This window comes from Salmo salar, chromosome 14 (genome assembly GCF_965601325.2).
Source record: "Salmo salar chromosome 14, fSalSal1, whole genome shotgun sequence".
NCBI classification, from domain to species: domain Eukaryota; kingdom Metazoa; phylum Chordata; class Actinopteri; order Salmoniformes; family Salmonidae; genus Salmo; species Salmo salar.
Genome location: NC_138304.1, coordinates 108,403,575 through 108,417,148, shown reverse-complemented (window position 1 = coordinate 108,417,148; position 13,574 = coordinate 108,403,575). Strand labels below are relative to the sequence as shown.

At 46.4% G+C, this 13,574-nt stretch overlaps 1 protein-coding gene across 1 annotated transcript in view; it reads left to right on the top strand.

The window, feature by feature from the left end:
* The window catches only part of spire1a (spire-type actin nucleation factor 1a), a 118,203-nt gene that overhangs the window by 68,241 nt on the left and 36,388 nt on the right, over window positions 1–13,574 (top strand). Inside the window, exons 7-11 of the mRNA XM_082961381.1 lie at window positions 1,800–1,883; window positions 2,731–2,860; window positions 7,199–7,344; window positions 8,633–8,714; window positions 12,812–12,954. Of these exons, the coding sequence (XP_082817507.1) occupies window positions 1,800–1,883; window positions 2,731–2,860; window positions 7,199–7,344; window positions 8,633–8,714; window positions 12,812–12,954 (585 nt within the window). The remainder of the gene's footprint in view (window positions 1–1,799; window positions 1,884–2,730; window positions 2,861–7,198; window positions 7,345–8,632; window positions 8,715–12,811; window positions 12,955–13,574) is intronic.

Genomic DNA, 13,574 nt, shown 5'->3' with positions numbered 1-13,574 from the left:
CATCGAACAGGCTTGTCAAATGACGCCTGGTCCTGTATGGGTCCCTGGGGGCGTGCCCATGACTGAGCTAGACTTGGTTACAGAAATACAATTCTAACACATTACATCAGTACATAGCATCTCAATGTCTTACAAAAGCTTTATCCTTATTAATACATTCTATACAACCATTATGATGCTATTATATAAACAGTTTTATGGTAATATGGCTATATTGTCTCTTCTGAGTATCACAAAATGGTACCAAGCGGATCAGTTCGTAGCTGGATTCTTCACCAATCTTCCATACCTTCTCCAGAACACACATGTCGCTCGGTTCTCCAATTCTATGAGTTGGAAGAATTTCCTTTGTCTCTCTATGAAACATGTGGTAGGAGATTCTCCTCTTAGGGTTTTTACAACCCTTTCACACAGGGCCTGGGTTGGGGGGAAGGTAGGTTGGGTGGTGGTGCAAAAGGGAGGGTGTCAACTGTCCTCCCTGTACCAAAAGAGGCCAACGTCATGACACCAGCAAGGTCCACAACCCCCCACAAACTTAGCCCTCACAAATGTGCATACAAAATTACATTCACTAACCCCCAAAGCTTAAGCATGCATGCAATTTATTGAATTCAAAAGCTCTTAGCATTACTAGGTTGTTTAGAAATATAAGGAGAGACCTACGTGAAGCCTCTCCTGCTGAGACCGAATCTCTGAAGCAATCTGCACAAACATTCAACTATGTAAGAACAAGCTTACCTGATATAGTTGGGTGGCCACCCGTTTGCGAGATCGCCCAGAAAAACTGTCGCCAGTCAAAAACACCACTGTCTGATGGTCCCTTCAGCTCCTGGCAAGCTCGCCATTTATGTAGTGGAATATTGCCTCAAAAATATAACACTCTTACAAGAACTTGTGGATTCAATATAGGCTTTAATACAAAGTAGCAAAGCCCAGCTGGTCCATGGATCAACTGACTCCCCTCAGCACTGGCTTTGCTTTTTATACACATACAGCATATGGGTACATCGCATATGTAAATACAATTACTCCCCTGAGTACTTCTGCCACCATTATCTTTTAGTCCGAGTTCTTTGCTTGTTTACGCCCAGTAACGCCCATCTCTGTGTAACCGATGTGAAATGGCTAGTTAGTTAGCGGTGGTGCGCGCTAATAGCATTTCAATCAGTGACGTCACTCGCTCTGAGACTTGAAGTAGGGTTTCCCCTTGCTCTGCAAGGGCCGCGGCTTTTGTGGCGCGATGGGTAACGATGCTTCGTGGGGTGTCAGTTGTTGTGTGCAAGGATCCCTGGTTCGAGCCCAGGTTGGGGCGAAGAGAGGGATGGAACCTACACTGTTACATCTGCTTCTGGTTAGATTATAATGGTGGCAGGACCCCTTATGTCAGACAAAAAATAATATATTTATTGTATACTTACATTTCACCTGTTGGTCATTTTACCACCATCCTCCTTCCTGTGTCCTTCTGACATTAGTATGTCTGACTGTCATAAATGTGCTTATGGCCCTGACTTAATGCATCCATTAGTTATGTCCAGCTGCCATAAATGTACTTATAGCCTCAGCTAATGTATGTCCAGATGCAACCAATGTAACCATTGTTCCTGTGTTTCCTTAACATAGCAGTTGTACCTAGGGTCATTACATTAACTCCCACATCTCCATTACAATAACAGGGGATGTTAGCATTTTATATCATACCCCTAAGACATGCTAACTTCTCTCCATTACCATAACAGGGGACGTTAGCATTTGTGTGTACTCACTACCTCTCCTGTTCTGATGTGTTGTTACTCCAGCTGAATGGAGACATCCCTCCCAGGTTAAAGAGTGGTCATGAGGTCATCCTGGACTTCATCCGTTCCCGACCACCTCTAAACCCTGTGAGTACTGACCTGGTCTCTGACCACCTCTCAACCCTGTGAGTACTGACCTTGTCTCTGACCACCTCTCAACCCTGTGAGTACTGACGTGGTCTCTGACCAACTCTCAACCCTGTGAGTACTGACCTGGTCCACCTCTCAACCCTGTGAGTACTGACCTGGTCTCTGACCACCTCTCAACCCTGTGAGTACTGACCTGGTCCACCTCTCAACCCTGTGAGTACTGACCTGGTCCACCTCTCAACCCTGTGAGTACTGACCTGGTCCACCTCTCAACCCTGTGAGTACTGGACCTGGTCTCTGGACCACTTCTCAACCCTGTGAGTACTGACCTGGTCTCTGACCACCTCTCAACCCTGTGAGTACTGACCTGGTCTCTGACCCACCTCTCAACCCTGTGAGTACTGACCCTGGTCCACCTCTCAACCCTGTGAGTACTGACCTGGTCTCTGACCACTTCTCAACCCTGTGAGTACTGACCTGGTCTCTGACCACCTCTCAACCCTGTGAGTACTGACCTGGTCTCTGACCACCTCTCAGCCCTGTGAGTACTGACCTGGTCTTTGACCAACTCTCAACCCTGACGGCCCCAGTTGCTGTTCTACGACAGACATGATGGGGAGGATGAATTGAAAAGATGGTGTATTGCTACGACTGAGAGCACAGTTGTACACTCTAGACTGTAATTATTGCCCTTACTGTGACGCCTTCTTGCTCCTAAGGGGATGAATCCAGTTTTGTTGATTTGAAAGGAAGGGCAGCTGCTTCAGTGTGTTGCTTCAGTACGTGTTTTTATTGTGGATGGTTGATGAGCTGTCTCATTATCTGCTTGTCTGTCTACTTGTAGGTTACTGCTAGGAAGTTGAAGCCTCACCCAGCGTGGCCGCAGACCCTCCATGAGCGTCTCTTAGAGGGCATCAAACAGGAGAGGAAGCTACGGCCTGTATCACCTGACATGATCCGACGCAACCGCCTGGGTGAGCAGGGGACACGCACGGACGCAGCCGGGACGCGGCCCGACTCGGGCGGTGTTACACAAAAGTTGACCCTCGCTCCATTTCATACCCACATATGACACATTTTATATTAGTGTCACAGATTATTATTTTTATTTTGTTAGCAGGCTTAGTCTCATAATACTCGATACCAAAACGATACCACGGCAAGAAAAGAAGGCATATTAGCCAAAGTCACATAATGGCACTTGATCCAGAGGCCTGCTCGCTGAAGTGTTTTAGGGAGTGTTTGACAGTGATGAGGGGTGTTCGTTTGACCGCGGACCAATTACGCACGCAGGCAATGATTGCTGAGATACTGTTTGAAGACGGAGGTGTATTTGGAGAGGATGATATCTAAGGGGATGCCCATGGTTACGGATTTAGGGTTGTACCTGGTAGGTTCCTTGATCATTTGTGAGATTGAGGGCATCTAGCTTAGATTGTATGACGGCCAGGGTGTTAAGCATGTCCCAGTTTAGGTCACCTAACAGTACGAACACTGAAGATAGATGGGGGGGGGGGGGGGCAATCAATTCACATATTGTGTCCAGGGCACAGCTGGGGGCAGAAGGTGGTCTATAGCAAGTGGCAACGGTGAGAGACTTGTTTCTGGAAAGGTGGATTTTTTTTTTAAAGTAGAAGCTCGAATTGTTTTGGTACAGACCTGGATAGTAAAACAGAACTCTGCAGGCTATCTCTGCAGTAGATTGCAGCTCCGCCCCCTTTGGCAGTTCTATCTTGTCAGAAAATGTTATAGTTAGGGATGGAAATTTCAGGGTTTTTGGTGGCCTTCCTAAACCAGGATTCAGAAATGGCTAAGACATCCGGGTTGGCAGTGTGTGCTAAGGCAGTGAATAAAACAAACTTAAGGAGGAGGCTTCTGATGTTAACATGCATGAAACCAAGGCTTTTACAGTTACAGAAGTCAACAAATGAGAGCGCCTGGGGAATAGGTGTACTACTGGGGGCTAAAGGGCCTGGATTAACCTCCACATCACCAGAGGAACAGAGGAGGAGTAGGATAAGGGTACGGCTAAAGGCTATAAGAAGTCGTCTAGTACGTTCGGAACAGAGAGTAAAAGGAGGAGATTTCTGGGCGTGGAAGAATAGATTCAAGGCGTAATATACAGACAAGGGTATGGTAGGATGTGAATACAGTGGAGGTAAACCTAGGCATTGAGTGACGATGAGAGAGGTTTTGTCTCTAGAGGCACCAGTTAAGCCAGGTGAAGTCACGGCATGTGTGGAGGGTGGAACAAAAGGGCTAGCTAAGGCATATTGAGCAGGGTTGGAGGCTCTACAGTGAAATAAGCCAAAAATCACTAACCAAAACAGCAATAGACAAGGCATATTGACATTAGGGAGAGGCATGTGCAGCCAAGTGATCATAGGGTCCAGTGAGTAGCTAGGCTAGCTGGAGGCACGGTGATTCAGACAGCTAGCAGGCCGGGGCTAGCAGATGGGCCTCGGGGACGTCGCAACATGATGCAACCCAGACTCCCATGTTAGCAGTGAGTGGGGAGCTAACATGATGCAGGCTAGCAGTGAGTTAGTGGAGCTAACATGATGCAGCCCAGACTCCCAGGCTAGCAGTGAGTTAGTGGAGCTAACATGATACAGCCCAGACTCCCAGGCTAGCAGTGAGTTAGTGGAGCTAACATGATGCAGCCCAGACTCCCAGGCTAGCAGTGAGTTAGTGGAGCTAACATGATGCAGCCCAGACTCCCAGGCTAGCAGTGAGTTAATGGAGCTAACATGATGCAGCCCAGACTCCCAGGCTAGCAGTGAGTTAGTGGAGCTAACATGATGCAGCCCAGACTCCCAGGCTAGCAGTGAGTTAGTGGAGCTAACATGATGCAGCCCAGACTCCCAGGCTAGCAGTGAGTTAGTGGAGCTAACATGATGCAGCCCAGACTCCCAGGCTAGCAGTGAGTTAGTGGAGCTAACATGATGCAGCCCAGACTCCCAGTACAGGCTAGCAGTGAGTTAGTGGAGCTAACATGATGCAGCCCAGACTCCCAGGCTAACAGTGAATTAGTGGAGCTAACATGATGCAGCCCAGACTCCCAGGCTAGCAGTGAGTTAGTGGAGCTAACATGATGCAGCCCAGACTCCCAGGCTAGCAGTGAGTTAGTGGAGCTAACATGATGCAGCCCAGACTCCCAGGCTAGCAGTGAGTCAGTGAAGCTAACATGATGCAGCCCAGACTCCCAGGCTAGCAGTGAGTTAGTTGAGCTAACATGATGCAGCCCAGACTCCCAGGCTAGCAGTGAGTTAGTGGAGCTAACATGATGCAGCCCAGACTCCCAGGCTAGCAGTGAGTTAGTGGGGCTAACATGATGCAGCCCAGACTCCCAGGCTAGCAGTGAGTCAGTGGAGCTAACATGATGCAGCCCAGACTCCCAGGCTAGCAGTGAGTCAGTGAAGCTAACATGATGCAGCCCAGACTCCCAGGCTAGCAGTGAGTTAGTGGAGCTAACATGATGCAGCCCAGACTCCCAGGCTAGCAGTGAGTTAGTGGAGCTAACATGATGCAGCCCAGACTCCCAGGCTAGCAGTGAGTTAGTGGCGCTAACATGATGCAGCCCAGACTCCCAGGCTAGCAGTGAGTTAGTGGAGCTAACATGATGCAGCCCAGACTCCCAGGCTAACAGTGAATTAGTGGAGCTAACATGATGCAGCCCAGACTCCCAGGCTAGCAGTGAGTCAGTGAAGCTAACATGATGCAGCCCAGACTCCCAGGCTAGCAGTGAGTTAGTGGAGCTAACATGATGCAGCCCAGACTCCCAGGCTAGCAGTGAGTTAGTGGGGCTAACATGATGCAGCCCAGACTCCCAGGCTAGCAGTGAGTTAGTGGAGCTAACATGGTGCAGCCCAGACTTCCAGTGCTGGCTAAGTGGAGAAGGCACACTTACAAACTCCAATTCAGCCAGTCAAATCACCGTTTCCTTTGTGTTCATTAAATTACTCGGACAATATCACCCCCCCATCTGATCAATGTCATGTTCAACTTATCTTATCTACCAGGTTCAGACCCAAACACAGACAGACATGCTTTAAAGTAATCCACTGGCAGCTGTCTGCACTGCCTTCCTGCCTTCACGCCCAGTCAGTGTTTCACAGAGCTGAGTGGAAATGTATTTCAGAACACTACCAAGTGGTATCTGTAAAATCAACTGTCTTTGGGCACCTATTTACGTCTCTCTTGCGTCTTTACTGACGGTATCATTAATATTTAGTTCAGTCTTCCTTCTCACAGTAATAATTGACGTTGCCTCTTGAGGTAAAGTAGTAGTTTAACCTATTTATTCCCATCGTAATGCTGGTGCCTTTTTTTAACACTGTGTTTCTGTACTTACAGCGTTTTATACAATATCACTAAGCTATATGGAATTGTTTTAAGAAGGTCCTACCAAAGATCATTTTGATTTACAATTTTAGGACCCCTTGAAGTATACAAAATATATACAGTATACAAAATTATTTGATTAATGTTTAGTTGGCCTTACTGCTATTAGCCCATAGAAACACATTAAATAACAGATTACTGCTATTAGCCCGTAGAAACACATTGAATAACAGATTACTGCTATTAGCCCATAGAAACACATTGAATAACAGATTACTGCTATTAGCCCATAGAAACACATTGAATAACAGATTACTGCTATTAGCCCATAGAAACACATTGAATAACAGATTACTGCTATTAGCCCATAGAAACACATTGAATAACAGATTACTGCTATTAGCCCATAGAAACACATTGAATAACAGATTACTGCTATTAGCCCATAGAAACACATTGAATAACAGATTACTGCTATTAGCCCATAGAAACACATTGAATAACAGATTACTGCTATTAGCCAATAGAAACACATTGAATAACAGATTACTGCTATTAGCCCATAGAAACACATTGAATAACAGATTACTGCTATTAGCCCATAGAAACACATTGAATAACAGATTACTGCTATTAGCCCATAGAAACACATTGAATAACAGATTACTGCTATTAGCCCATAGAAACACATTGAATAACAGATTGACCATATGGAACAACAGTCCCGTCCCTTTTAAAGGAGGTTTGTTCTGAAGTTTCTGTCCTATATCTGAGAGACATAAGACAGATCAAGAAACCATTTATTTATTTTTGTACATGTATTTAACCCTTTATTTTAGGCACTGAACAGTCTCCACTAACAGTCAAAAGTTTGGACAGACCTACTCATTCAATGGTTTTTCTTTATTTTTTCCTATTTTCTTGTCTCCCTGTGACTGTTCTCCTGTCCTCTCTGACTCCTTCCACAGACCTGTCCACTCCAGACGACCCCAGGAAGCACGCCACCAGCACCCTGTCCTGTCCTCCAGCTCACGGGGTGGGAGGGGCTCTGTGTCAGAGGAAGAGGCTTCTGAAGGCGCCCACGCTGGCTGAACTGGGAAGCTCAGAGTCTGATGTGTGTGTGTGTGTGTGTGTGTGTGTGTGTGTGTGTGTGTGTGTGTGTGTGTGTGTGTGTGTGTGTGTGTGAGATATATGTGTGGATAGGTTGTTTGTTATCCACACATCCAGCCCGCGTCTAGTCCATACATCACCTACACAAAAGCTTATTTTCTACTACGAGGAGAAAGAAAGCTCTTGACCTGCACACAGAAACAAGTGTTTCTAGTCCTTTATCCAGCCCATATCCAGAGTCTGTCTAGTTCTTATTATCCAGACCGCGCCTAGTTCGTATTATCCAGACCGCGCCCAGTTCTTATTATCCAGACCGCGCCTAGTTCGTATTATCCAGACCGCGCCTAGTTCTTATTATCCAGACCGCGCCCAGTTCTTATTATCCAGACCGCGCCTAGTTCTTATTATCCAGACCGCGCCCAGTTCTTATTATCCAGACCGCGCCCAGTTCTTATTATCCAGACCGCGCCCAGTTGTTATTATCCAGACCGCGCCCAGTTGTTATTATCCAGACCGCGCCTAGTTGTTATTATCCAGACCGCGCCCAGTTGTTATTATCCAGACCGCGCCTAGTTGTTATTATCCAGACCGCGCCCAGTTGTTATTATCCAGACCGCGCCCAGTTCTTATTATCCAGACCGCGCCCAGTTCTTATTATCCAGACCGCGCCTAGTTGTTATTATCCAGACCGCGCCTAGTTCTTATTATCCAGACCGCGCCCAGTTCTTATTATCCAGACCGCGCCCAGTTCTTATTATCCAGACCGCGCCCAGTTCTTATTGTCCAGACCGCGCCCAGTTCTTATTGTCCAGACCGCGCCCAGTTCTTATTATCCAGACCGCGCCTAGTTCTTATTATCCAGACCGCGCCTAGTTCTTATTATCCAGACCGCGCCCAGTTCTTATTATCCAGACCGCGCCCAGTTCTTATTATCCAGACCGCGCCCAGTTCTTATTATCCAGACCGCGCCCAGTTCTTATTATCCAGACCGCGCCTAGTTCTTATTGTCCAGACCGCGCCCAGTTCTTATTATCCAGACCGCGCCTAGTTCTTATTATCCAGACTGTCTCATTCTTGTTATCCGGTGGCTGAAATGAGTCGACATTGTCACCTGAAATGATCATGTTTGCTGAGGAGCAGGTTAGTCTCTTTTGTAATGGTGTCTATGCCTTCATCAGTAATGTATATCTCCTCATTAACAGGATGAGCCCAGTCACCGCTCCTCCAGGGTAGTCTCTTTCTAATGGGGGTGTCTATGCCTTCATCAGTAATGTATATCTCCTCATTAACAGGATGAGCCCAGTCACCGCTCCTCCAGTTTGTCAGTATCCATGTTGGACGCCTCGTCTCCGGGATCTGTCCTGGGGAAGAACAGTAAGATAGCTTCACTCTCTCTTTTGTTGTTTTTATAAAATGTTCACTATGATATTAACAAACCGTTCCATATTCCACGAAAACATACACATTATTGAATGGAAAAGTACATTCCATAACACCATGTGTACTAGCTAGTACACTAGATCCATCCCCTCTTTGAAGGCTCCTGAGGTATACAACACTAGTGTTTGCATCCCAAATGGCACCCTATTCACTAGATAGTGCACTACTGTTTTTATCAAGCTATTTTGATTTGAAAGATTATACAGACAATACATACGAAACACCGTGATAGCCCCCTAGCACATAAACACCCCTCATGCTCCAACAGAGCCCTACCCAAATAGCAGACTTTAATTCAATTATATAGATGTACACTTGAAGTCGGAAGGTTACATGCACCTTAGCCAAATATATTTCAACTCAGTTTTTCACATTTCCTGACATTTAATCCTAGTAAAAATTCCCTGTCTTAGGTCAGTTAGGATCCCCACTTTATTTTAAGAATGTGAAATGTCAGAATAATAGTAGAGAGAATGATTTATTTCAGCTTTTATTTATTTCATCACATTCCCAGTGGGTCAGAAGTTTACATACACTCAATTAGTATTTGGTAGCATTGCCTTTAAATTGTTTAACTTGGGTCAAACGTTTCGGGTAGCCTTCCACAAGCTTCCCACTATAAGTTGGGTGAATTTTGGCCCATTCCTCCTGACAGAGCTGGTGTAACTGAGTCAGGTTTGTAGGCCTCCTTGCTCCCACACGCTTTTTCAGCTCTGCCCACAAATATTCTATAGGATTGAGGTCAGGGCTTTGTGATGGCCACTCCAATACCGTGACTTTGTTGTCCTTAAGCCATTTTTCCACAACTTTGGAAGTGTGCTTGGGGTCATTGTCCATTTGGAAGACCAAGCTTTAACTTCCTGACTGATGTTGCTTCAATATTGACAGCATGGCCAATGTATTCAACCTTTTCTAGCCTGTGGTGTTGAATGTTGATCCTTTTAAGCTTGGAAAAGAGACCCTTAAACCCAGACTTGTACCACACACCCTCTTTTTTTTCACTGGATATATAGGATCATCAGATCATGATATTTTGTTCTTTCAGACCGAGGCTTGGTGATTATCGAGGCCAGAAGTGTTGGAAAAAAAATGTATAATACTGAGGAACTATCATTCGCAATGGATGTAAAAAGAAAAGAGACTTTGTTGACTTGTGTGAGGTGAAAAAACAATGACAGAAGCTGTGGTGGTTAATTTCTTTATTATCAAATGAGGAGAGACAAACTTATCATACAAGTAGGAGTCATACTTAAACTAATATTAATAAGGGAGTAGGTCAATACAACACACACATATAAAGTGAATCGATTGAGTGCTCTACGATAACAATGGCTGTTCGACGAATCACCCTTAGATGATTCGTTGAGAGACAAAAGTACTTTTTATAGCAAAGATACACCCCCTTCAGTCTACATGACGAACAACAGATGTATGGAATGGGTCACATGGTTAAGATTTGTATGAAAGATACTTATAATTTACAACAGACAGTATCTGCTGGTAAAATAGTACTCTTTGTGTAGAGACCAGTGTCTGGCCCTGGGGGTTTTCTCTCCCTGGTACCTTTATAGAACAGAAACATTAACTTATGCTATGGAATGGTTTTATCACCCAAAAGACATCATAAATCTCCTGTCAGCGTTATCTCTCCCAGAGGCCCATCCTCAGTAGAACACTCACACAGATGAGCGTTCTAACAACCCCTTATTCTGTTGCATAAAACAACCATTTAAAGCAATAATAACACAATCTTGTTATTTCCACCATAGGTGCAACTCTGGGGGGGGAAAAAAAGCAATGAAATTTCTATTCATTTTGTCTCTGCATCCAGTATGAAGGAAGGTAGTTTCCGTGAGCCAATGCTAACTTGCGTTAGAGCAATGACTATTATCTCCTCCAAGTGGGTCGGCAGGTAGCCTAGTGGTTAGAGGGGGGAGGCAGGTAGCCTAGTGGTTAGAGGGGGGAGGCAGGTAGCCTAGTGGTTAGAGGGGGGAGGCGGGTAGCCTAGTGGTTAGAGGGGGGAGGCGGGCAGGTAGCCTAGTGGTTAGAGGGGGGAGGCGGGCAGGTAGCCTAGTGGTTAGAGGGGGGAGGCGGGCAGGTAGCCTAGTGGTTAGAGGGGGGAGGCGGGCAGGTAGCCTAGTGGTTAGAGGGGGGAGGCGGGCAGGTAGCCTAGTGGTTAGAGGGGGGGGGGGGGGGGGGGGGGTAGCCTAGTGGTTAGAGTGGAGGGGCGGCAGGGTGGCCTAGTGGTTAGAGTGTAGAGGAGGCAGGTAGCCTAGTGGTTAGAGGGGGGGCTAGTAACTGAACAATGCAGTTTAACCCACTGTTCCTAGGCCGTTATTGAAATAAGAATTTGTTCTTAACTGACTTGCCTAGTTGAATAAAGGTTAAATAATATAAGTACATAATGGTTCTTGTACCAAATCCAAGAGTTTGGTTCATGTTCAAAACATGTGCAATAAAGTAGCAGGAGTGATGATGCACTACGTTAGTCCAATGGGCCCTGGTCAAATGTAGTGCACTACTTTAGTCCTATGGGCCCTGGTCAAATGTAGTGCACTACTTTAGTCCTATGGGCCCTGGTCAAATGTAGTGCACTACTTTAGTCCTATGGGCCCTGGTCAAATGTAATGCACTACTTTAGTCCTATGGGCCCTGGTCAAATGTAGTGCACTACTTTAGTCCTATTGGACCTGGTCAAATGTAGTGCACTACTTTAGTCCTATGGGCCCTGGTCAAATGTAGTGCACTACTTTAGTCCTATGGGCCCTGGTCAAATGTAGTGCACTACTTTAGTCCTATGGGCCCTGGTCAAATGTAGTGCACTACTTTAGTCCTATGGGCCCTGGTCAAATGTAGTGCATTACTTTAGTCCTATGGGCCCTGGTCAAATGTAGTGCACTACTTTAGTAGTGTAGTGCACTACACTATAAAACTGCCTGTCTCAACTCTCACTCTCTCCCCTCCTGAACTCTGTAATGCTACTGTTCTCTCCCCCCTCCTGAACACTGTAATGCTACTGTTCTCTCTCCCCCCTCCTGAACACTGTAATGCTACTGTTCTCTCCCCCCTCCTGAACACTGTAATGCTACTGTTCTCTCCCCCCTCCTGAACACTGTAATGCTACTGTTCTCTCCCCCCTCCTGAACACTGTAATGCTACTGTTCTCTCTCCCCCCTCCTGAACACTGTAATGCTACTGTTCTCTCTCTCCCCCCCTCCTGAACACTGTAATGCTACTGTTCTCTCTCTCCCCCCCTCCTGAACACTGTAATGCTACTGTTCTCTCTCTCTCTCCCCTCCTGAACACTGTAATGCTACTGTTCTCTCCCCCCTCCTGAACACTGTAATGCTACTGTTCTCTCCCCCCTCCTGAACACTGTAATGCTACTGTTCTCTCTCTCCCCTCCTGAACACTGTAATGCTACTGTTCTCTCTCTCTCCCCTCCTGAACACTGTAATGCTACTGTTCTCTCTCCCCCCTCCTGAACACTGTAATGCTACTGTTCTCTCCCCCCTCCTGAACACTGTAATGCTACTGTTCTCTCTCTCCCCCCCTCCTGAACACTGTAATGCTACTGTTCTCTCTCCCCCCCTCCTGAACACTGTAATGCTACTGTTCTCTCCCTCCTCCTGAACACTGTAATGCTACTGTTCTCTCTCTCTCCCCTCCTGAACACTGTAATGCTACTGTTCTCTCTCTCTCCCCTCCTGAACACTGTAATGCTACTGTTCTCTCCCCCCTCCTGAACACTGTAATGCTACTGTTCTCTCTCTCTCCCCTCCTGAACACTGTAATGCTACTGTTCTCTCCCTCCTCCTGAACACTGTAATGCTACTGTTCTCTCCCCCCTCCTGAACACTGTAATGCTACTGTTCTCTCCCCCCTCCTGAACACTGTAATGCTACTGTTCTCTCTCTCCCCTCCTGAACACTGTAATGCTACTGTTCTCTCCCCCCTCCTGAACACTGTAATGCTACTGTTCTCTCCCCCCTCCTGAACACTGTAATGCTACTGTTCTCTCCCCCCTCCAGCACCCTCTAGGTTCCTGCCCATCTCCATGACTCCCCAGCCTGACAGTCGCCCCTCCCCTCAGAGGAGACGCTCCAATGAGAAGGAGCCCCCCACCAGCGTACGACCCTTCACAGCCCCCACCAGACAGAGCTCCAAGTCTCTGGTATGTACACTACTGTGTGCTACAGACAGTCGAGCCTCTCCATGGTATTATAGTGTACACTACTTCACTACTGTAAAGAGGGGACTCCGGGATGCTGGCCTTCTAGGCAGAGTTGCAAAGAAAAAGCCATATCTCAGACTGGCCAATAAAAATAAAATATTAAAATGGGCAAAAGAACACAGACACTGGACAGAGGAACTCTGCCTAGAAGGCCAGCATCCCGGAGTCGCCTCTTCGCTGTTGACGTTGAGACTGGTGTTTTGTGGGTACTATTTAATGAAGCTGCCAGTTGAGGACTTGTGAGGTGTCTGTTTCTCAAACTAGACACTCTAATGTACTTGTCCTCTTGCTCAGTTGTGCACCGGGGCCTCCCACTTTTTCTATTTTGGTTAGAGCCAGTTTGCGCAGTTCTGTGAACGGAGTATTACACAGCGTTGTACGAGATTGTCAGTTTCTTGACAATTTCTCGCATTAATATATAGCTTCGTTTCTCAGAACAAGAAAAGACTAACGAGTTTCAGAAGAAAGTTCTTTGTTTCTGTCCATTTTGAGCCTGTAATCGAACCCACAAATGCTGATGCTCCAGATACTCAACTAGTCTAAAGAAGGCCAGTTTTATT